Consider the following 24,413-nt stretch of genomic DNA (forward strand, 5'->3'; position numbering starts at 1 on the left):
AATTTGAAGTTAATAATGAGGGTAATAAACTAATGGATATGGATATCTGGGAACTAGCCTGTATTCCATATCTAATAACTTCATTTACTTTGGAAAAAAAAGGTTTGAGACAGGGCACAGTGGCTAATGCCTATAATCCCAGCACTTTAGGAGGCCGAGGCAGGAGGATTACTTGAGGCCAGGAGATTGAGACCAGCCTGGGCAACACAACCAGACAAAAGAAAAAAAAATTGGCTAGGCATAGTGTAGTCCTAGCTAATCAGGGACTGAGGTGTGAGAGACTGCATGAGCCCAGGAGTTGGAGATTACAGTGAGCTATGAACACACCACTGCACTCCAGTCTGGGTAACAGAGGCAGATCTTGTCTGAAAAAAAAAAAAAAAGAAGTTTGAGCAGGAAGACATGTGCTCACCCTATTACTACATTTCATCTCCCATTTAATCCTCATTTCCATTGGTTGATATGTGGAAAAAGCACTCTATGTTTTGAATAAATGTGGCGAATCATGAAGACTTATAGTTGAAATTTACAAGTTCTTTACAAAAAAAGAGTGAAGACAATCAGGAGCTTGACCCACATAGGATTCTATACTGGCAGGTTGTAGACCACTGGGTCCAGAAATGAAGGTTGCAATGGGGTTACTGAGATTAACTGACACGTTTGAGGAAAGAAGGGATGGATAAAACAAACTGCTGACTTCCCAGTTTTGCTGAGTCCAGTCTGCCAAGCAAAATAGGGTTAAGTGATTCTGAAAATCTCAAGGGAATTTAGGAGCTGCGAAGGTTGCTGACTCCAACTGGTTCTCACCTCAAATGTAACATAAACTGGGATTGGCAATAATAGGTTCTGGAAGAGATACAGTAGGAGTTTTCTGCCATATGCACTTCCAAAAGTTGCATTGTTGAGCACTTGCAAGAATGTGCCCAGGCAGAAGTATATTTGCTAATATTAAAAAGAGTGTCATAAGAAATAATGCTAGTGGGGAATCTCCTTATTAATGAATTGTTCCCTGGGGTACTTACCATTGCCTAGTTCCCAAGACATGTTATACCTCTTGAAAGAGCAGTAGTCCAGGAGCAACTGAGCATTAGAACTGTTCCACTGCAAATCTGCTGTTCTTAATAATGCATTTAGGCCAAAGATCAAGTCCAGTCCTGAGCAATTTGCAAAAGTATACAGCATATCTACAGAGCTTCCTAAAAGAAAAATGTCACAATTTAATGGTTAGATTGGCACCATGATGAAGAAGGCCTCCAGATGTGCTTTTCGTAATGAATACCTATTTCTGTTGTTAAACTGAAGAAATTCTAATTCTAACAAATGATTATAATTATGTTTATGAGACAACAAAATTGGACAAATTAAAAAAATCAATCTCACTTCATTTGCTCCAGCTGTTGAATGAAATACCATGGAAGATACCAGAAGCTCTGGTCTGACACTTAGGTTTTGTTCAAGTGATATCAGGAGAATTGGGGAAGCCACAATTCATAGCTCAGTGCTCCACATGCATGGCCAGACTGTCATTAGTTAGCATAAACCCCACTCTTTGTAATCTAAATATCTCTAGTCACAAGTTAAAACATATTTTAATAATTTTCATTATATTAAAACAATTTTTAAATTCCTGTATATGATTTATTAATTTAAAGTGACTCAAATTTTACATTAAAAAATTGGCCTAGAGTTATAGGACTGTGGTTTCCAAACTCTGTGCAAGGCAAGTTTGGGAGCACCAGTGAATGCATAGGTACAGCTGCAGGATTTAGCAACTAAAAGTGCAGGGCACCTAAACTTGAACTTCAGATAAGCAATACATAATTTTTAGTGTATGTCCTATGTAACTGTTAAGAAATACTTAACACAGGGGCCAGGTGCAGTGGCTCATGCCTGTCATCCTAGCACTTTGGGAGGCTGAGGCGCGTGGATCACTTGAGCCCAGGAGTTCAAGACCAGCCTGGGCAACATGGCAAAACTACATGTCTACAAAAAGCAAAAAAATTAGCAGGGCATGATGGTAAGCCCCTGTAGTCCCAGCTAGCTACTTGGGAGGCTGAGGTAGGAGGATCACCTGAGCCCAGGGAGGTCAAATCTGCAGTGAGCCCTGATCATGCCATTGCACTCCAGCCTGGGCAACAGAATGAGACCCTGTCTCAAAATTAAAAAAAAAAAAAAAAAAAGAAAGAAAAGAAAAATAATTAAAATGAAAAGAATTATTTATCTGAAATTCAAACTCTAACCAGGCAATACTATTCACAGAGGCACTGTAGGCTCTTTTAAGTTTGCAAGGGAGAAGCATCAACATCTATTGGACAATACAAGACCTATTACTATTAGGTTGTGTAGATCTTACAATTTAATAATCAAAACACAGGTATTTTTTGTGGCCTAGGCATGCTGTAAAAAAATTTTCTGTTATATTAAGGTACCATAAGTTTGGGAACTTCTGTACTCTGCTTTTTAAACCATTAGCTGTTCCATTATCAGATTTCAAGAGTGGCAACAATATAATTTTAAGTGTTGTCTTTAAATTGATTATCATATGCATAATACATCCTTCCAGTTTTCATGTATATCTACAGTCGTTTGTTAAAGAGTAATTCATTCCTGAACTTTTGTAGTTGAAAAAAAAAAAGACCTCTATCTATCTGGCAAACTTACACCCTTTCTCCTTAAAAGTGGCTTTGTTTTTGTTTTGTTTTTAAGTCTTTGCCCTGAATAACATAGTATAATATTAAATATTAAATATTTAGACTGGGCACGATGGCTCACGCCTGTAATCCCAGCACTTTGAGAGGCTGAGGCAGGTGGATCACCTGAGGTCAAGAGTTCGAGACCAGCCTGCCCAATACGGTGAAACTCCATCTCTACTAAAAATACAAAAATTATCTGGGTGTGGTGGCATGCACCTATAGTCCCAGCTACTTGGGAGGCTGAGACAGAATTGCTCGAACTAGGGAGGCAGAGGTTGCAGTGAGCTGAGATCACGCCACTGCACTGTAGCCTGGGTGATGAAGCAAGACTCCGTCTCAAAAAAAAAAAAAAAATTAACTATTTAATATTAGCTATAAAGACCACTAGGCAGAAACAACTCTTGCAAGCTGCTTTAGGTGTTTTGATATTTGCTGTGTCACCCACTTCCATAAACTGCTGCCTACCATCAAGGAATGACAGACATTTGGGTTTGAAAAGCTCCCTAGAGTCCTGTGACCCAGAATTCTACTGGATCTTAGAGCCACAGTTTCGGGCAGTATGGAGGCTTTGGGATCACCAGCCTGTGCTTAACCTCCACCCTCATTTTTCTAGGGGGAAACTGAGATCCAAACAAGGTAAGTCTTTGCCCAATATCACACAGCCATTTGGTGGCAGTACTATTACTGGAGCTTGTTACAAGGGGTGAGTGACCTGCTTTAGTTACATATTATAGGCTTTTATATTTCAAAATCATGTTGTAGAAAGTGCTCTGGATCAAGAATCATAAGACTTGAACTCCAGGCATAGCTCTCCCACTTACAGACTATAATATGATCGCAGGTAATATCTTTACCCGACAGGAACCTCAGCTATGGATCTACAGTCCTGGGACAAGCACCATCACATGCCTACCTGTAAAACCAAGGTTGAAATGAGACATGTGAAAACTGTCTGTAAATCACAAAAAACCCTTACAGTTAAATAGCACTTTGTACTAGCCCGGTACAAAGATTATAGCATTTTCACAAAACCTGAATGCTTGCACTCATACTTTACCCTTCCTCCATTTCTTCATTCTTCCAAATGTGCTTGGAATTTACATAGCTTGAAATTCTATTATACAACCCCTATAACATAATAAACTGTAACATCTCCTGGAATAGAGGCTATTGACGACTGAGTTCAAATCCATTCTTTTTTTCTTTCCTTTTCTTTTCTTTTTTCTTTTTTTTTTTTTTTCAAGACAGAGTCTCGTTCTGTCACCCAGGCTGGAGTGTAATGGCATGATCTCGGCTCACTGCAACCTCTGCCTCCCGATTCTCCTTGCCTCCACTTCTGGAGTAGCTGGGACTACAGGTGGATGCACCAAGCCTGCCTGGTTTTTGTATTTTCAGTAGAGACGAGGTTTCACTGTGTTGGCCAGGCTGGTCTTGAACTCCTGACCTCAAGTGATCCACCTGCCTCGGCCTCCCAAAGTGCTGGGATTACAGGCATGAGTCACCATGTCTGGCCATATCTACTCTGAAGAAAAAAAAAAAAGCCACCTAGCCTACTCCTTCCCCAAAATAGAAAGAACAATTTAAAAACTTACAATTCATTATCTTATTCCCAATACTTTTCCAAACTCTCATCTCTTACTGTATAAAGAGTGGAGAGATCCTTGGAATGAAGATAAGCAAGATGAGACATTGAAAAAAATGGCAGACTCTTTCCCTTGGACTGTACCATGTAAGTCTATGTCAGCATCCAGTGTAGGCCTGGGTGTAGGCAACAGAAGAATGGGGTGATGAGGGGAACAGGTGGAAAAGAACTACAAAGAGTTAGCTCACTCAAGATGATTACTTTAATAAGGGAGTCATCCTTTCTGCAGTCACACCCAGCATTACATCTGTAACATTGCTTCCTTTTCGTGCTCAAACAGGTTTAAAATGTGAGTCTATATTCTCATGACAAATGTTTTTATCATCTTCTACTTAAGTGGAACACACCATTCAAGAGGACCTGTGTTAGAAAACGTACCTATATATTCTGGGACAGTTGTTTTTTTGTTTTGTGTTTTGCTTTTTTGTTTTGTATTGTTTTTGTTTGTTTTTTGTTTTTGTTTTTTTGAGACAGAGTCTCACTCTGTCGCCCAGACTGGAGTGCAGTGGCACAATCTCTGCTCACTGCAACCTCTGCCTCCCGGATTCAAGTGATTCTCCTGCCTCAGCCTCCTGAGTAGCTGGGATTATGGGCACCCACCACCATGCCTGGCTAATTTTTATATTTTTAATAGAGCTGAGGTTTCACCATGTTGGCCAGGCTGCTCTCGAACTCCTGACCTCAGGTGATCCACCCGCCTCAGCTTCCCAAAGTGTTGGGATTACAGGCGTGAGCCACTGCACCCAGCCTGGGACACCTGTTTTAAGGGTGCAGGCCACTAGCTAAGCAATGAGCATGTCCTTATCTCCGCAGCCTTTTGCTACCTCTTCCTTTGTGGTATGTCCCCATGTCACTCAGCCATTACCAACCTCAGCCACAGGTTCACAACAATGTGTGGAATCTCCTATTGGCTTCTAAAATATTTGTCACTACAATGAGTAGGTGCCCAAACTAAACACAGATTTCTGTTTCCATGACGTGCCCATGAAAACTGAAAATTTCAAGCCAGAAATCAAATGTTTACAAATACAAATAAAATTCTGTATTTGTTGTATATTTTAGCATTGCCAACAGGTAATGTAAGTCAGACTTACATTAACTAACCCAGTTGCATAGTTAGCAAAGGAAGGCATTTCCCCTGGTGTAGGAACTATGAAAGCCAAGTCCTGCAGTTGGAAACCTACCATTTTGGTAACAGAAAGATCGTGTGAAGTAGCAAAACTTTCTTAGAAATTTAAGATAAATTGGTATAATGTTTAATATGACCCCCCAAGACTTACCTGTATCTTCTGGGACATGTGTTTTAAGAGCAAATCCATTAATTACCTAATACAACCGGGTCTTCTCCTAGCAGAGCTATAATGATTTATTACAAATGTGACCTTACTTCCGTGGTTCTATGGTACATGTCATTCCTTTAATGGGATCTGAAATGGCCCTGCCTTATGCCAAACTCCATTCAATAATTAATTATACTTATTAAAGTGTCGTGTCAGAGTAAATCCCCCTCTTTAAAAAATGACAAAAAAAAAAAAAAAAAAGTTTTTTAGAGACAACATTTTAGCATATGAGCTATTTTCTGATTTCTTATGGATCACCTTTTTTTCTGTACCATATACATAAAAAATGTATATAAATTTGAAATCCATCTGATACATTGAACTCCAGGTAGTACATAGCAAAATCTTACAAGGATAATTTATTATCTTTGTAAGTATATACATATACTAACGTATAATTATTATTATACTTTAAATAATGTTAACTAACCAAAACAAGTACAGTAACTTCAAGAAAATTTATTTTCAAAAGTCAAAAGAACAGTTTAAAGTATCTGAGCAGGTTATTTCTTTAACTGAGATATGGGGCAACATCATTCCTTAGTTGGGTATAAACATGAACCTTCAGATAAAAATATATTTCATAGTTAAAAAAGGATTGTGGCCAGGTGCGGTGGCTCATGCCTATAATCCCAGCACTTTGGGTGGCCAAGGCGGGTGGATCACCTGAGGTCAAGAGTTCGAGACCAGCCTAGAGTCTGGCCACCATGGTGAAACCCTGTCTCTACTAAAAAACAGAAAAAATTAGCCAGTCGTGGTGGCAGGCACCTGTAATCTCAGCTACTCAATAATCAATAATATGATCGGGGGTAATATCTTTACCCTACAGGAACTGAATAATCAAATATTCTTCATAATGAATAGGAGGCTAAGGCAGGAGAAGCTCTTGAACCCGGGAGGCAGAGGTTGCAGTGAGCCGAGATAGCGCCATTGCACTCCAGGCTGGGCAACAAAAGCGAGATTCTGTCTCAAAAAAAAAAAAAAGGATTGCTTGTTTCACTTGCTTTAAAGCCCCATGGGACAATGTCATCCTAATTTGAAGACTGGAAGACTGTTTCAGTGACTGAAAATACACTAATGGGTAGCTGAGCTAGCCCTGTGTTTGCAGAAGCCACAGAGGAAACAAAAAGAGAATGCTGCTTGGTGGCCAAGACTCTCTGGAGTGACTCAGGGCCCTCCTGCCTAATGCTCTAAACCACTGCATACTGGGGATATTTCTGGGAGGGGACGGACAGCAAGGTATGAATGATGTTCACATTTTGCCCTTTATATGTCTGTATTTTAATTTTACATAAGGAATATATTCATGTTTTCCTTGACTCCCTAGTTTTTTAGAGCAGTGAAGGTCATTGTTAGATCATGAATGATTGATTTATCTTTCACTCTGTGGCTGCTAGGCAATGTCAGATGAAGAAAACAAAACAAAATAAGTTTTGAGTTCAGGATTTCCCATTTGGGAAATGCTTCAGGATTTTCAGTTTTATACAATTTCTGTAGGACTTGCTGGATTGGTGCCCGAGTCCAATCTATTCAAATATCTTTGGGGCTGGAACACCTCTAGGGTGCCTTTCATTTCTTACTTGAGTAGGTGCTGTTCTTGAACTTTTTCTGGTAGTGTTCTCGGAGTAGGACTTGCTCCTGGTAGGGCCATTCCGACCGTAGCTTCTCCTTCACATCAGGAGGGATGGATCCAGATTTGCAAATATCTGCAAGTGGGAGAGATCATTTAGAGGATCTGTTTTCACAGTGAGCAGGCTGAAATCCCATGTGTTTATTTAGTTTGCTATTTATGTGACCAAAGCAGGATAATTAGGTTCTGGTTATGAGGTAGGAGAGCAGAGAAAAGATATATTCTGTAACACATGTCAAATTTGCCGGCTCATGAATCACCACAAAGAAAACAATCAAGGGCAGGTTTCCTAAGAAATACTGAACACACACTGAACATGGATATGTTGGACATAGCTCCAAGTTATTTAACAATTCAGAGGGCTCCTCAGAAGCTTAAAATTACTGGCCGGGTGCGGTGGCTCACACCGGTAATCCCAGCACTTTGGGAGACTGAGGTGGGTGAATCACTTGAGGTCAGGAGTTCGAGACCTGCCTGGCCAAATGGTGAAACCTCATCTCTACTAAAATACAGCTACTTGGGAGGCTGAGGCAGGGGAATCGCTTGAATCCAGGAGGCAGAGACTGCAGTGAGCCAAGATCGCGTCACTGCACTCCAGTCTGGGTGACACTGGACGACAAAGCGAGACTCTGTCTAAAAAAATTTAAAAAGCTTGACATTACCAGAGAACTCGAATGAAGAAAACATCGTGCAGTTCTCTTAAGGTTCACTTTCAAAATCCATAGCAATTTGTTTTATGTGGACTGTATCTGCAGTGTGGTGATTTCCTCTTGCCATCATGGGAGGTAGGATGGGTGGGAACCGTTGACGTTTTTTCCCTTTGAATTTGGTACCATCAAAATTTCTGGGACCGCAACATGTGCACTTGAAAAAAATCCACCCTGGCCAGGCACAGTGGCTCACGCCTGTAATTCCAGCACTTTGGGAGGCCGAGGTGGATGGATAGCTTGAGCTCAGGAGTTCGAGACTAGCCTGGAAAACATAGTAAAACCCTGTCTCTACTAAAAATACAAAAAATTAGCTGGGTGTGGTGGTGTGTGCCTGTGGTCCCAGCTACTCGGGAGACTGAGTGGGAGGATGGCATGAGCCTGGGAGGCAGAGGCTGCAGTGAGCCAGGATCCCACCATTGCACTCCAGCCTGGGTGACAGAGCCAGACCCTGTCTCAAAAAAAGAAAGAAAAAAGAAAAATCCGCCCCATCCTGTCAGGCAGATCATTTCTCTATCACAAGACAGCAGGGTTGCCGGGTGCAGGCTGCCAGGGCCGGCTAACTGGCCGATGACTTCCTTTCTGGAAAGCTGCACACTGACTTGCTGGTGGCTGATGCCTCATCCATCCCTGGGCTCACAGAGGATGTTTCAGAGGAACTTGGATAACCCCAGTTTCCCCCACCAACCATCCTCCTAGACACAGGATGAAGAAAACTGATGAGCAAAGAACCATTTCCTGTCTAAACGTATGAGATCTTGTGGACACACATGGCTGGTGGGAAAGGGTCAAGTCTAAACAGAAACTAGGTTAGGTATGGTGGCTATGCCTATAATCCCAACACTTTGGGAGGCCAAGGCAGGAGGATCACTTGAGTGCAGGAGTTTGAGATCAGCCTGGATCACATAGAAAGACTCTCTCTACAAAAAATTAAAAAATTAGTCGGGTGTGGTGGCATGCACCTGTGGTCCCAGCTACTCAGAAGGCTGAAGTGGGAAGATTGCTTGAGCCCAAGAGGTCAAGGCTGCAGTAAGCCATGATTGTGCCACTACACTCCAGCCCGGGGAACAGAGTGGGACTCTGTCGAAAAAAACCACCCCCAAAACAAAACACAAACTCATAAACATTCCAACCTGGTATTCAAGGAGAGCCCATCTGTCTTTTTTCTATTTTCTCTAATTACTGTTCTGTCAATTTAGCCCCAATTACTGATGAATTGCTCTAAATACTTCATAACTGGAGAAAATAAACAGAAGGAAAAGGTATAATATATGAAATACTCAAATATTCCTCATAATGAATATATACATTATATACATGTTATTATAATTCAATGGTGTATACAATATTTTCAGTAATTTTTTTCTTTTTAAATTATTGAAAAATAGAGACAGGGTCTCTCTATGTTGCCCAGGCTGGGCTTGAACTCCTAGGCTTAAGTGATCCTCCTGCTTCAGCCTCCCAAAGTGTTTGGATTACAGGTGTGAGCCACTGCGCCCATCCTAGTAATTGTTAAGATATGATTTAACTACCATTTGATGTCTGATAGCACTTCTGAAAAACAGGACAAATTTTTATGGCTCCCTAGGACAGGTTTCTCAGGTGAAGGCCACAGACTTTCAATATCAGAATCCCTTGAGAAGCTTGCTCAAATCAGAATCTAACGTTGGAGCCCAGAAGTCCAAATATTTAAACTCACCCAGGTAATCATGGATCTCTTTCACCCACATTCTATTTTTAGAATAAATATCCTTCAATCTATCATTGTATCTTCAGCTAGAAATACTCTCTTTAGTTTGATGCGATTCTACCCACTTGCTCTCTCCAAGCAGCTCTGTCCTTCAGCTACAATCACTGTTCTATTAATATTTACAGTACGATGAGCTCTCAGTTATATCCAGGACACCTTTTTTTTTTCTTTTTTTTTTTTTTTTGTGAGGTCTCACACTGAACATGACAAACATCATGCTGAGAAAACCTGCCCACTGCCTCCTCCTTTGTTTCAGGTTCCTCCAAAGGTCAGATGAGGGGAGAGGAAGTTTATCTCTTATATTAATTGTTAGGTGTGAGAAATAACAGTTTTCTCAAAGCATTCTCATGACGGACTGATGTTAATTAAAATATAGAGTTAATCCTTAAAAATTTTCACCCCGGTTGACTTGAGATTGCCAGTAACTTCTCTCTTCAAAGGTTGATTCCTTCTTGGGATCGAAAATTAGGAAGTCTGTCTTGGTGCCACCAAACCTCAGGTATGCAGGGGACAAGCCTCTGGCCAAGGTACGAAGCTTTGGAGAACTGTTAGGAAGACAAGCAAGAAAGTATAACTGTTTTTTCCAAGACTATCTAGTCAAACATTCTTACTTCCTTCTTTCCTGGTGGACTTATTTCTTAACATTTCTCTGTGGAAGACTTGGAGGAGGAAATCATATTGTTTCGTTTTTGAGACAGAATCTTGTTCTATTGCCCAGGCTGGAGTGCAGTGGCGCGATCTCAGCTCACTGCAACCTCTGCTTGCTGGGTTCAAGCAATTCTTGTGCTTCTGCCTCCTGGGTAGCTGAGATTACAGACAGTATTGTTTAATTTTTACTTTTTTCTTATTGGGCATGATAGAAAGGGAATCATTGTTTAAAACAGGAAGCATCTCAATCTGAATCTAATTGAAAGACTGATAGTCTAGGCACCTGAGGGCAACTTGCAGCTGTAACTCTGGCAAGAGCTTTTGTGTGTGTGTGTGTGTGTGTGCGTGTGTGTGTGTGTGTGTGTGTGTAGGGATGGGTCTTGCTATGTTGCCCAGGCTGGTCTCCAACTCCTGGCTTCAAGTGATGCTTCTGCCACAGCCTCCCAAAATGCTGAGATTACTGGCATGAGCCACTGTACCCAGCCAGGAGCTTATGTTTTAACTTGACAAGTAGGATAGTGTTCAACACTTAAAAAAACTCATAGCGTTTTATGACTGATGGGGAAAAAGAAATGACAGAATGGAAACTAAGGGAAAGACAGCTCTGTGTCTGTCTGAAAAACAGATTGTCCCAAACTATGGAACAGTAAAAAGATCAGCGGTTACCACGGGATGGGGGTGGAAATGCAGAGAGGGAGGGATGAATAAGTGGAGAACAGGGGATTTGTAGGGCACTGAAAATACTCTGTATGTTACTATAATGGTGGATACATGTCATTGTACATTGCTCAAACCCATAGAATGTACACCAACAGTGAACCCTGCTGTGAACTATGGACTTTGGGTGATAATGATGTGTCAGTGTAGGTTCATCAACTAGAACAAACACCTCTCTGGTGGGGATTTTGATAATGAGGGAGGCTATGCATGTGTGTGGGCGGGGGGTTTATGGGAAATCTCTGTCCTTCCATTCAATTTTGCTGTGAACCTAAAACTGCTCTAAAAACAGTCTATTTAAAACACACACAACTTGGTGCAAAACTTTTTAAAAAGTCTTCAAACACCTGTGTTTCCAGAGAAGTTTATAAATGACTTAGGAACTCTTCTCCTCTCCTTAACTCCCACCTCCCTTCACCATTCCCCACCAAGGAAAATCATTATTATGTATTTAAGTCAAATGACTTAGAATTATATAGGATTCTAATTCCCATCATTGACACCTCTAATTTGAACAATTCTAAATGCATATTCTGTCAAACCAAAAAGGCTCCGAATGGGTGCCTATTATGTGCTTAGAATGGTACCAAATGCTAGAAAATGGAATTAGAATGATCTGTAATCCCCTCCCTCAAAAAGATGAGGATGTTCATAAATATTTATATGAGCAAAACTGAGAGAACAGAAGACCTGGGTAAGAGAAACACCTGTCATACATTTCTGAAATATCAAACATGCAAGGCTGGCCACACTGCTTCCTGGAATGTTCTGAAAACATATTAAACCAATGCTAGTAACTCTTGGAATAGCCTCATTAGTTTGTCTACATGTAGGTTTATTTCAAGTCAGGAAATTATTCTTGGAGCACTAATTGCCAATACTTCTTCTTCTTCTTTTCTTCTTCTTCTTCTTCTTTTTTTTTTTTTTTTTTTTTTTTTTTTTTTTTTTTTTGGAGACAGGGTTTCATTCCCATTGCCCAGGCTGGAGTACGATGGCATGATCTCAGCCCACTGCAACCTCCACCTCCTGGGCTCTAGCAATTTGCTCACCTCACCCTCCCAAAGTGTTGGGATTATAGGCATAAGCCACCATGCCTGGCCAAATTGCCAGCACCTCTTATTATCTTAGGAATTAAAGATCTGATCCAAAATTTAAAATTTTAAGATGTGCTCATGCTTAATTAAATATGCTATGTAAGAATTTCAAAGTATTTCTTTGAATGCTTAGGAAATAAACCAAAAGATAGAAATTGAACAAAATGTAAGTCTCTTGTGTTAAAACTTCAGTGATTCCTCCTTACCATATTTTTGTTTGTAACTTGTGAGTCCCTAAAAATACAGTGAGCTCTGGCACTAGGAACCTCAGAATAAAGTGAGATTTTAAAATGTTATCAACCCGAATTCACCCTGACTGAAATACCTGACAGTCCCAAAGAGCTCTAGGAAGGATGGCATCTGCCATAGGATCCTCAAAACCGTGGCTAAATAAATGGAAATGCTGATCTAAGGTAAGGAAGAAGTAGCTATTTTCAGTTTGGTATGAACCCAAATAAAAATAAGTTGTAGGGAGGGGAAAATAGAGGAGGCACTACTGTTTAATGACTACAGAGTTTCAGTCTGGGAAGACGAAAAAGTTCTGAGATAGATAGTGGTGATATTGGCACAACAATGCGAGTGGGAAGACGAAAAATTTCTGAGATAGATAGTGGTGATATTGGCACAACAATGCGAGTGTGGTGAATGCACCAAACTGCACACCTTAAAATGGTTAAAATGGCAAGTTTTTATGTTTTGTGTATTTTGCCACAATAAAATAAATAGTACTTGTAGTGTAATTTTAACAATAAAAGAATATATATTTATATACGAGAGAAGTATGCCTGGATGATAGCAATGGTCATTATGTGGTGAGCTAGATAGTAGACTTTTTCATTGCTTTCCTGTATTTTACAAGTGTTCCATAACAAGCACGTGATATTTTAAATCATACAAGTTGGTGTGTGTGTGTGTGTTGGTTTTTTTTTTTTTTAGACAGGGTCTCACTCTGTTGCCCCAGGCTGGAGTGCGGTGGCATAATCTCGGCTCACTGCCATCTCTGCCACCTGGGTTCAAGTGATTCTCTTGCCTCAGCCTCCCTAGTAGCTGGGACTACAGGCACCCACCACCATGCCTAGCTGATTTTTGTATTTTTAGTAGAGATGAGGTTTCACCATCTCTACTGATCTCTACTGGCCAGGCTGGTCTTGAACTCTTGACCTCAGATGATTCAGCTGCCTTGGCCTCCTAAAGTGCTGGGATTACAGGCATGGGCCACCACACCTGGCCTTTGTGTCTGTTTTAGTAGGTGAAAAAAATAAGATTTTAAGGAGGTAAAGCCATCTGTTAATTTATTCAACAAATATTTGTTGCAGGCCGACTCCGCCAGGCATTATGCTAGTTGCTGGAGATGAATGGTGAACCAGGCAGAGATAGCGGCTGTTCTCATACAATTTATAGTTTAGTGATAGATACGAACAAGTAAATAGACAATTCTTAAAAAATTCTATGGAACACATTTAGAGGGGCTCCTAATCTAGACTTTGGGCCGAGGGTAGGGGTTGGTTAGCGAAGGTTTTCAGGGGAAATGGTTTCACTGCTAGACATTCAAAAAGAATAAACCTTATCTAGATTAAAGAGGGGGGTAGGATTGAAGAAAGCAATCCAGGTGAAGGGAAAAGTCTGTGCAAAGACCAGAGATAGAAGAGAAGCTGGCACCACTGACGAGCAGAAGGGTGTAGCTGGTACCTAGAGATGGGGGGCAGAGAGGCTGGGAGAGAACAGAATGGAGAGGCAAATAGGGCCACATCATGGAGGGCCCCGTAAGCCGCAAGTCCAGGAGTGCCAGCTTCATATGAGGGCAACGGGGAGCCATGGAAGGATCTGAAGCAGTTGGAGTGACCTCACCAGACCTATTTTAGAAAGGAATCACAGGCTGCAGTACAAATAACTGAAGAGAAGGAACAAGACTCTGGTCATGTTAATCTAGACAAAACATGATGGACTGAGGTAAGGTGACAGCTCAGAGATGGAGAGAGATGGATAAATTCAAGACACACTTAGAAGTAGAAATAATAGATTTGGGTTTTTCAAATAATTTTTTTTAAATGAGACAAGTTTCACCTTGTTGGCCAGGCTAGTCTTGAACACCTAGCCTCAAATGATCCACCTGCTTCAGCCTCCCAAAGTGCTAGGATTACAGGCGTGAGCTACTGTACCAGGCCTAGATTTGATTATTAATTGGATGTTGAGGAGGAGTCAAGGATTACTTCTGGGAAGCACCTTGGAAGATGGTGATATCATTTGCTGGATGAGGAATAGGTGATAGATTGAAGATGGGGAGGAACAGGGAGGAGAAGGGGCGCTAAGTTTTGTAGAATTTGAGATACCAATGGAACACCAAAAAACGTATTTCCATCCATCAGGCGCTTGGCCTTGTGTGCCTGAACTCAGGAGACACATATAGGCTGGGAATATAGACAGGCAAGTCCTGTAGAAATACCAGGGACTGGCAACCCCTAGCTCACAGGTCGCAAGGCATGGCCCTAAAACCAAGATGAGGAACTTCCTCAGAGAGAACCACTCCAGGCTGGCCCCATTCCACTGCCTTCCGCCAGGCACTGATTCTGTTCCTTGGCATTTTGATTGGGTTTGATGATAGAGGAACCTCATTTAGATTCCTCTAGCTGTATTTGTAAGCAGTCATGGCTGGGCAAGAGATGGGGAAGTGGGAGGAAACGAGCACCTGGAAAAGGAGCTCTGGCATCACATGACATGAGCTCTGGCATCTGTGCGTGACCCGGGTCACGGCCTGGTCCTTAGAGGTACAAACTGTACCACCTTGGTTCACTCTCCATCACACTGCCCTGCCTTCATTTTCTTCATAGCATTTGTCGCTCTCTGAAATCAGCTTCCTTGTTCATTTCCTTGGTTTACTCTCTACTGCAGCCCCCATCTCTGCTGCAAGCTACCTGAGAGCAGGGACCTGACTGACTTATCAGAATCCACCCAATACCTAGATAAGTACTTGGCACACCGCTGGTGTTGAATAAATACTTCAGTGAGTGAATGAGCAAGGCCCGCCTGATGTAAGGGTAAGTCGGGGCCAGACAAAGACTGTTTCCTGAACAAAATGAAAACTCAGTGCTGTCTGGGTTTACCACTTGGACACTGCCAGGTAAAAGAAATCATGTTTCAAAGTTTGGGTATTAAGGACCTTTGTGTTTATTTCTTTTGCAATGAAATATTTTCTTGTTTTGAAAAAATAATATTGATGCCCTCTGACAAAAACTAGATTTAATATGGCTGCAAAACATGCCATAAAACTAAAATTGATCAAAGGTACAGTATTTCAATCATATACAAGAAAATAAAGGAAAATGATCCCACCACCACAGTGACGTGGAAATAACAGAGGAACACATGAAAGAAGCTGCAGCTATTCTATTTCTAGAGCAGTTCATTAAGGAAAAAAAAGGGGGGGGGGCCTGCAGGTGTTTTATTTTACAAAATAAGTTACTTCTCTCTGACATGAAAGCAGAGGTGTGCTGGAGTCGGCTGTACCACGTTGTCGGCCTGTGAAAGCCAAATGCTAAATTTGGAGAAATTTTGTGAGCCTGTTGTTAAACTGTTGGCAGTTTGGAACTGGCCGTGGAGGGAGTACTTACACTATAGAAATCAGCAAAACCCATCAACCAGTCTCCCCTTCTCCCAGAGAGCCAGTTGTTAAATAGTTTCCAGCATAGCCCTGCATGACCAGTAATTTAAGTAATTTCTGGAAGTGGGTGAGACCACCCGGGGAATACATGAAGTGAAAAAAAGGTCTAGGTCAGAAGTCTGAGGAACACTAATGTTTAAGACAAGCTAGAGAGAGAGATGGAGAGGAATTGTTAGAGAACACTCCCCCGCAGAAAGGTGACAGACCTAAAGAGGTAAGAAAGTGCTTTCATTGTCAACCTTGCCAAATGCCTCCAAGAGACTGTATTAGTTTGTTAGGGCAGCAGTGGCAGAGTTACTGTAAACTAATTGGTTCGAACAACAGAAATGTATTGTCTTACAGTTCTGAAAAGCCAAAAATTTGAAATGAAGGCAGTGGCAGGGCCATACTCCCTCTGAAGGCACAGGAAAGGATTTGTTCCAGGTCTTTCTCCTAAGTTCCCATAGCTTTTTGACTCCAACTCCGTAACTCCTGTCATCACATGGTATTCTCCCTATGTGTGTGTCTGTCTCCAAATTTCTCCTTGTTATAAGGACATCAGTCATATTAGAAGAGGAGCCCACCACATTCCAGTATGACCTCATCCTAACTAATAACATCTGCAATGACCCTATTCCCAAATAAAGTCACATTCTGAGGCACTCAGGGTTAGGACTTCTAACATGGATTTCGGGTGACCTCATTCAACCCATAACAAAGACCAAATAAGATAAAGTATTTATTAGGTTTTCCAATACAGGAAGGCCATTGATGATGTCGGAGAGATTGATTTTAGTGACACAACGATGGTGGCATCATGAGGGCGGAACAGCAAGAACTGGTTGCCAAGGGGAGGGCAGAAATGGGGTGGTTTCTGCAGAGGCAGTACGTGAGGAGGTGATTGAGATGGGAAAGGTTTGGGGATGCTTCTATGCTGCGAGGAAGACACCAGTAAAAAGGGAGGGGCGACGAGGCGGGCACCTGTAGTCCCAGCTACTTGGGAGGCGGAGGCAGGAGAATGGCGTGAACCTGGGAGGCGGAGCTTGCAGTGAGCTGAGATCCGGCCACCGCACTCCAGCCTGGGCGACAGAGCCAGACTCCGTCTCAATAAAAAAAAAAAAAAAAAAAAAAAAAAAAAAAAAAAAAAGGGAGGGGTTGAAGATACAGGAGAGGGAAGAGGTGACTGACAGAGCAAAGTCCTTGGGGGTTGGGGAGGGGACGGGATTCAGAGCAGAACTGGAAAAAGCGGACTGAGATCAGAGAAAGGAGGAAAGCTGGACTTAGGCATGACATGTCTGCAGATTTGATGACAGGAGGAAAAGGAAAAGGAAGTAATTGCTCATTTTCTTTGGGAAGCAGAAGTATGGTGATGTGCTAAGAATGACAAGATGAAGGTGGAGTCAGAGATTTTTAAAAAGTAGAGAATGAGAAAGGCAGACAAATGGAGAGTTAAGGGTAACACTAAGGGCCAGGGAAGTCTGGAAGCTAAAAAAATGTTTGGTGCAACATCAGTCTGTGTGGCTGGGAAACTGTCCACTCCCCCAGAGCTCAATAGCCCAGCTATACAGGTTGGCCACTGAGACTGGAAATGAGGCATTAAAATGGCTTATTAATATGCATTAAAATTAATAAGTAATATATTTCAATTTCCAGGTTTTTGGGCCACCCTGTAGATTCCAAAGAGAGAAAATATGGTTGGACTAAATCAGGTTTAGGATTTTAGGATTTTAGCTGGAAGAACAATGGAACAGGGATTTGGGGTTATTATCACAAAAGTGGTTCACGTGATAAATTAAGAAGCTCAAATCAGATATGGAAGAAGTAGAGAGAGGAGGAAGCTGTTCAGTGGAGGTTATTTAAAAATTGTTATGATGAGTGCTACAGAGTAGAGGAGCTGTGGTCTGACTCTCAGAAAAAAAGGTGCCCTGCTTTTTAGTATTTGCCAGTTTCCATGGTAAATATTCTCACCATGGCTGATTTGCAGATACCCACAGGATGTCACTGAATACAGAGTTGAGAGGAAACGCATACATTTCATGAGCTGGACAAGCTGGTTCTGTTACAACTTGAGTGTAACATTATCTGTTACAACATATAAAAAAATGTGAGAGTGAAGAAACTGAGACAGTTTATCTAGGTGACTTGAAGTCATCTAGGATGATGGCGAGACTTGGAAGTGGAGAGGAAACTGTGAGATCAGTGCCAGTCTTCAGTTAATAAGGGGGAGTAAGTAAGGGGGGGACAGAGTGCTGTGAGCAGGAGCACTGGATGAGAGCCAGATGTGGAGATGAGGAACCACACGCCGCATCATGGCGTCATCTGTAATGGTCATCAGCCTAGTCCAAACTGAGTGTGTAGGGAATTGACCTGCCTTCTTTCACTTAATTTCAACATAACCCAGTGAAGCAAGTGGCATTATTATCATCATTTTACAAACAAGGAATCTGAACAAAAGGAGGTAATTTGCCCAAGGTAACAAGTCAAAAGAGATTTGAACTACAGCAGTGTGGAGTTCAAACTAGTGGGCTGTCATCCAGAAGCCAGACTGGAGAACAGGAAAAGAACTGGACTATGGGAGAATGTGCAGCCACTACTCAAAAGGGCTACAGGGAAGACAGTGTCTTCAGAGAAGAACCAAGTTGTAGCTTGGACAAGGAGGTAGAGGAGATATTCTGTGAGGAGGACAGAGCAGGGTTACCCCGCAAAGGGCTCCAGGGCACAGTGGATAGGGTTAGTGGGGAAGGGAATGATAAGAGCTCAATCAGAGGGACAGCACTTCCCAGGAGTTAGGAGACATGAGGTGTGTGATTGCCCCCAGCCCTTTGTTTCCTTTTGGCTGTGGATATTTCTGCCATCAGTAGGCACATGGGGGGTCTGCGCCTCTTTCCAACACTGGTTATCAAAACATGTGTTTACATTGATAAATAATTTTCCAAATGGGAACAGCAACTCTGTCTGTGAAGATGCAAGAATCTAATATTGAATTTTTTATCAGTAAATATTTATTGAATTGGCAAAAAGAGATAAACTTTGCTGAAGGAAAATAAGCAAATTGCAATGAAAAGCAAACATGGTTGGTTGCATTATCACTGAGATTGCTGTTTGTACCACTTTGCTCTGCAGTAGTTAGTATTTCTACCACTAACTCAGCACTATACTTTTTTTTTTTTTACCATGCATTAGTGAACTATGCTTGCATATGTGTCTTAACTGAAATGCAGATCTGTACTGTCCACTACCATAGCACTAACTACATGTGGCTACTGAGTGCTTGAAATATAGTTAATCTGAGGCTGGGTGCAGTGACTCATGCCTGTAATCCCAACACTTTGGGAGGCCAAGGTGGGCAGATCACCTGAAGTCAGGAGTTCGAGACTAGCCTGGCCAACATGGTGAACCCTTGTCTCTACTAAAAATACACAATTAATCAGGCGTGGTGGCGCACACCTCTAGTCCCAGCTACTTGGGAGACTGAGGCAGGAGAATAACTTGCAGTGAGCCGAGGTAACGCCATTGTACTCCAGCTTGGGCGACAAGAGCAAAACTGTCTTGGAAAAATAAAAAGAAATATAGTCTGAGGCTGGGCGCGGTGGCTCAAGCCTGTAATCCCAGCACTTTGGGAGGCCGAGACGGGTGGATCACGAGGTCAGGAGATCGAGACCATCCTGGCTAACACGGTGACACCCCGTCTCTACTTAAAATACAAAAAAAACTAGCCGGGCGATGAGGCGGGCGCCTGTAGTCCCAGCTACTCGGGAGGCTGAGGCGGGAGAATGGCGTAAACCCGGGAGGCGGAGCTTGCAGTGAGCTGAGATCCGGCCACTGCACTCCAGCCTGGGTGGCAGAGCAAGACTCCGTCTCAAAAAAAAAAAAAAAAAAAAAAAAAAGAAATATAGTCTGAGAAGTGCTATAAGTAATACATGCCAGATTATAGAGAATTGGTTTGAGGAAAGGAATAATAAATATCTCATTAATATTTTTATATTGATTATATGCTGAGAAAACATTTTGGATATATTGAACTAAATAAAATTATTAAATTAATTTCACTTGTTTCCTTTTACCTTTTTAATATGGCTACTAGAAAATTTAAAATTACATATGACCTTGCATATGAGGCCCACATCATATTATATTTCCATCGGAGACTGTTGATTTAGGGCCAGGCTCTCTTTGGAGTTCTGCAAACAGTTGGGCTTAGGAAGTATTTTGATTGGTTTCTTGATTAAGTCCCTCTGGGAAGACGACAAATTGAAAGTTTTATTTTTTAAATTTTAGATTGCTCTATCATTGGTATTTCAGTTTTGTGTGCAGTTGGACTGTACACAATGTATTTGCCTTCATGGAGGCTAGAACCACACCATATGACTAAGTTTGCTTAGGCCTCTTTGAAGTACCTTAGATGAAGGTTTGGGCCCTGAAACCGTTACTCTCATGTGAATACTTCTTTTCATTATATCAATCTCTCAATTCCTTTCCAAACAATCTTTTTCTACCATATCCTACTCGCTTTCCTTTAAAAAATATAATCTGCTTTCCCTTTTTATGGGCACTATTATCTCATGTGATCAGAGTCTAGTTTCAAACGGCGGCCAAGTTACTTAATCTCCCTGAGCCTCCATTTCTTCATGTTTAAAACGGGGATGATAAAATGGGGATGATACAACCTCATAGTGTTGTAGCCAAGACTAAATGGATTAATACCTAGAAGGTGCTTAGAACAGGGCCTGGCAAATGACAAGAACTGAGGAAGTGTCAGCTGTTTGTGTCCTCCTCTCTTTCCTTATTCCTTCAGCTTTCGTCTGCTCAGCTCTTGTCATCCCACCCACACATCTTCACTTTTGAGGAACTGTAATAAATTAAACAACAGGCGTCTTACTCTGCTCTACTGTGGACCCATACAAAGCTTAGTGTTGTCTTCTGAGACGGCTGGGCTGCTTGGGCCCTGTGCCCCTCCTGGGAAGACGGACCCTCACACTCCGATTTAGAAGCTAGGTCTTAGATGAGGAGAGGGGGTTCCTGCCTCTTTTAGACAGCAGCCAGCCTTGGAGAGAAGCACATATGGACAAGAATAAACTGTTTTGTAAACCAGAAAGAAAGTTTTATGTATCACACGTTATGCTCTCTTGGTATTTCATTATACTCCAGTCTTTAACAAAAAGGTGCAGAGGAGGAGGGAAAAAGGGTGCTCTGGGAAGTGAAGAGATGTATTTACGAAGAATAAAGGTATCATCCTCACTAAGTTGCAGATTGGAAGTTCTACGTGTTACAGGGGTGTCAGTCAATTGCAGGGAGCTTGACTGCTGGATGATCAGGCCCAGACCCTGGAAGTCATACTGTATGTTTTTTCTTTTGGACCTGTTACTCCAGAGGTGAACCCCCATCGTCCTTTCTTGGGGAGAGGTTGGGGAATATGCTGGTTACAGCAGTATAAGAGGCCTTGGGTCCTCACATTTAAGTAAATGGACATCTACTTCACACCCATTTTCAGTAAACCCCCCCCGCTCCCCAACCCCCCACTGCCGCCCCACACTCCAGCAAGCTAAGACCAGGGTCCTGAGATCTGGAGCCCTGTGGTTCAGCATTTCTCTGAAGTAATCTTCCTATCCCCTAACTAGTTGCTGCCTAGTATCAGCTTCCTATCCTTAAAAGGAAGGGCAAAAAGTGAGGATTCTTCCCCACCAGAAAATTCTAGTGCCACAAGGGAAAGCAGAGGTTAACTATGATCCAAAGAAAACAGAAAACTGGTGAATGGCTACCAAATGCTCACCATGTCCTAGGAAGAAACAATTCATTTGAATGTCAAACACTTACTATGGGCCAAACACTGTGAAGCTCTTACCATATCATCAAATCTTCGGGCAATAATCCTTGAGGCAAGCTTGAGAAATTCCATTTTACAGTGGAAGAAATCAAGGTTGGTGTGGCCAAGAGACATGGAAAAACCAAGTCACTTGTCTTTGCCAGAGCTGAGAGTCAAGCCAGGACAGTCTGCCCATCTCTTAACCAGTACACTACCCATTAAATTAGCACTGGCAACTATCGTGTGGGCTCAGGGAGGACAGCATCTAGGTATTTAACACAGAGGTGAGATAGTGGTGATCTTTCCCTCTATCTGGGCTGGTCAAGATGTGGCCAACTCTGGAGGCTCCCAGGGCTTAAATAAGAGACTTAGAAGACCTGGGATTGTTGCTGTAGCTCCCCATCTTGGAGTCATGGATCTTAGTCTGCCAGTTATATGAAATTATAAAATATGAAGAAAAAGGCAAAAATATAGAAGATATCAGGATTATGCAGAAATGAGGAGGGTTGTACTCCAAGGAATGTTTGGAGAGAAAATGGACTATGATGACCTTTGACCACATCCTCAAGGAATGGATGATTTTTGTGAGACACAGTCTCACTCTCAGCTCACTGCAGCTTTGACCAGCTGGGCTCAAGCGATTCTCCTGTGTCAGCCTCTTGAGTAGCTAGGACTTCAGGCACACGCCACCACATCTGGCTGATTTTTAAATTTTTTGTAGAGATGGGGCTTTGCCACATTGCCTAGGCTGGTCTTGATCTCCTGGACTCAAGCAATCCTCTTGTCTCGGCCTCCCAAAGTGCTGGCATTACAGGCACCGCACCTAGCTAAGGATTGGATTCTAAATTGAGTTCTAAACTTACCCATTTTCCCTAACAGCTATAGGGCAGAAGCTTTGAACCTGCATCAGGTTCCTTCTTTCTCAGGCAAGAACAAAACTTGGAGCTAATAAGGCAGCACCACATTTCGCAGCCCCATTTTGGACAGACATCTTTTTATTAGGACTTTGTAAGTCACTGCAGTAGTCTCCTAGGTCTCATTTATTGAATATTTAGATTTTTATTCTTGTTCTAGATGCCCTTTTCAGCTGCCAAAAAAAGAAAGAAAGAAAGAAAGAAAGAAGGAAGGAAGGAAGGAAGGAAGGAAGGAAGGAAGGAAGGAAGGAAAGAAAGAAAAGAAAAAGAAATCTACCTAACAGAGTTTAAAAGACAGAAGCCTATACACAATCTTGTCCTACACTGTACAGCAATTCAAGCATTCACAGGCCTCCAGGTGCACCTGCCCGGTTTCCCTCCTCCTGGCCAGGGAAGTACTGGGGCAAGTGGGCAGTTTCTTTTCTCAAATTTCCACTTACACCTGACCTTAGGTGGTGCTTACTCAATACTTACAGAATGAATGAAACAAAAAGGCTCATTTAGAGTGGGCGCGACAAATGTGTACACACGGACTTAGTGGAATAGTAGACACTGGAGACTCCAAAAGGTGGGAGGGTGGGAGAGGGATGAGGGATGAGAAATTGCCTATTAGATACAATGTACACCATTCAGGTGACAGTTACACTAAGAGCCCAGATGTCACCACAATGCAATATACCCATGGAACAGAATTGCATTTGTAACCCCTAAATCTATTTTTTAAATGATATCCCCCAAAAAGAGGTTTGGGGTCAGAGAGTAAGGGAGGGAGAGGGAGAATGAGAGGCGGGAAGTGGGGTGGGGAGAGGCAGGCGGGGGAGGTTCCGGTGTGAAGTTGTTTCCGCGCAAAAGGAGAGTGGCTGGCGGGGCAGACATGGGTGTCAGGAGGACAGGAGAGGGTACAGGACCAGGAGTCTGGCGCTTACCCCAGGAAGATGAGAAACCGCGGGTCCGTGGCCAGGTTAGCGTCGATGGTGACCGACAGGAACGAGGGGCTCACCAGGTGCAGCGGCTGCTGGGTGAAGAAGTCCAGGTCCACGACGTCCTGTGCTTGCGCAGGTCCGGGCAGGGCCCCCGGGGAGAGGGGACCCAGCGGCCCCAAGAGCAGCAGCAGCAGCGGCGGCGGCTGCGGCAGCGTAGGCTTCGAGCGCAGCAGCATCTTGGGCTCACCTGGCAGCTCCCCCGCCAGCGGCCGCGCAGCGGAGAGTCGAGAGCTCGAGCACTTCCTCCCGCGGCGCCCCAGCGCCCTTTTCTCCTTTCCTCCGCCCCGTTACGCCTACTCACCCCTCCCACTGCGCCCTCCATCCCTCCCACTCCTCTTCTGCATCCCTCCCACTGTTCCCAGTCGAACCCCGCCCCGCCTGCCTGGCTCTCTCCTACTTCCTTGCTCGTTTTCCCCTGGTGGCGGTCACGTTCACTTACGAAATCACCCACACCCACTTGAAGGGTGAGGAGATGGCCGGGATCCAAGCGCCCGGGAGGCCTGGGGAGGAGCGCCCGGGGAGCAGCGCTGGGCATCCCGGACCCGGCTTCCTGACGCACGTGTTCTGCGCGCTCTCGTGGGAACCCAGCGTTTCCCACTTCCAGGTCCCATTCTGGTGGCTCCGGGTCTCCCTCTGACCCTCGAGTAAAACCTCCAATGGAGTATTCATCCTTTCCTCTCCCATCTAGCTTATCAACGCTTGTCACTTGAGCCAGCCAAAATCTGATTGTCCTCTGGCCAGGCAGTTTCTTAGGTATTTTACTTTTGCTTGAAAAAATCTGGCCCCAGCATACGCTAAAGTGCTGCTAGAAAGAGATCAACCACCCAAAATTCCTTATCAACTTCTCATGAAGAC

The 24,413-nt window shown here is 42.9% G+C and overlaps 1 protein-coding gene across 1 annotated transcript in view; it reads right to left on the reverse strand.

Annotated features, from left to right (window-relative positions):
- The window catches only part of HPSE (heparanase), a 41,074-nt gene extending 17,250 nt beyond the window's left edge, over positions 1 to 23,824 (reverse strand). The window contains 4 exon segments of the mRNA XM_017874453.1: positions 1,023 to 1,196; positions 7,256 to 7,381; positions 10,162 to 10,307; positions 23,502 to 23,824. Of these exon segments, the coding sequence (XP_017729942.1) occupies positions 1,023 to 1,196; positions 7,256 to 7,381; positions 10,162 to 10,307; positions 23,502 to 23,734 (679 nt within the window). The 5' untranslated portion in view covers positions 23,735 to 23,824.
- Positions 23,825 to 24,413: the final 589 nt, after the last annotated feature.

Source organism: Rhinopithecus bieti, unplaced genomic scaffold (genome assembly GCF_001698545.2).
Source record: "Rhinopithecus bieti isolate Rb0 unplaced genomic scaffold, ASM169854v2 scaffold_9234, whole genome shotgun sequence".
Classification (NCBI taxonomy): domain Eukaryota; kingdom Metazoa; phylum Chordata; class Mammalia; order Primates; family Cercopithecidae; genus Rhinopithecus; species Rhinopithecus bieti.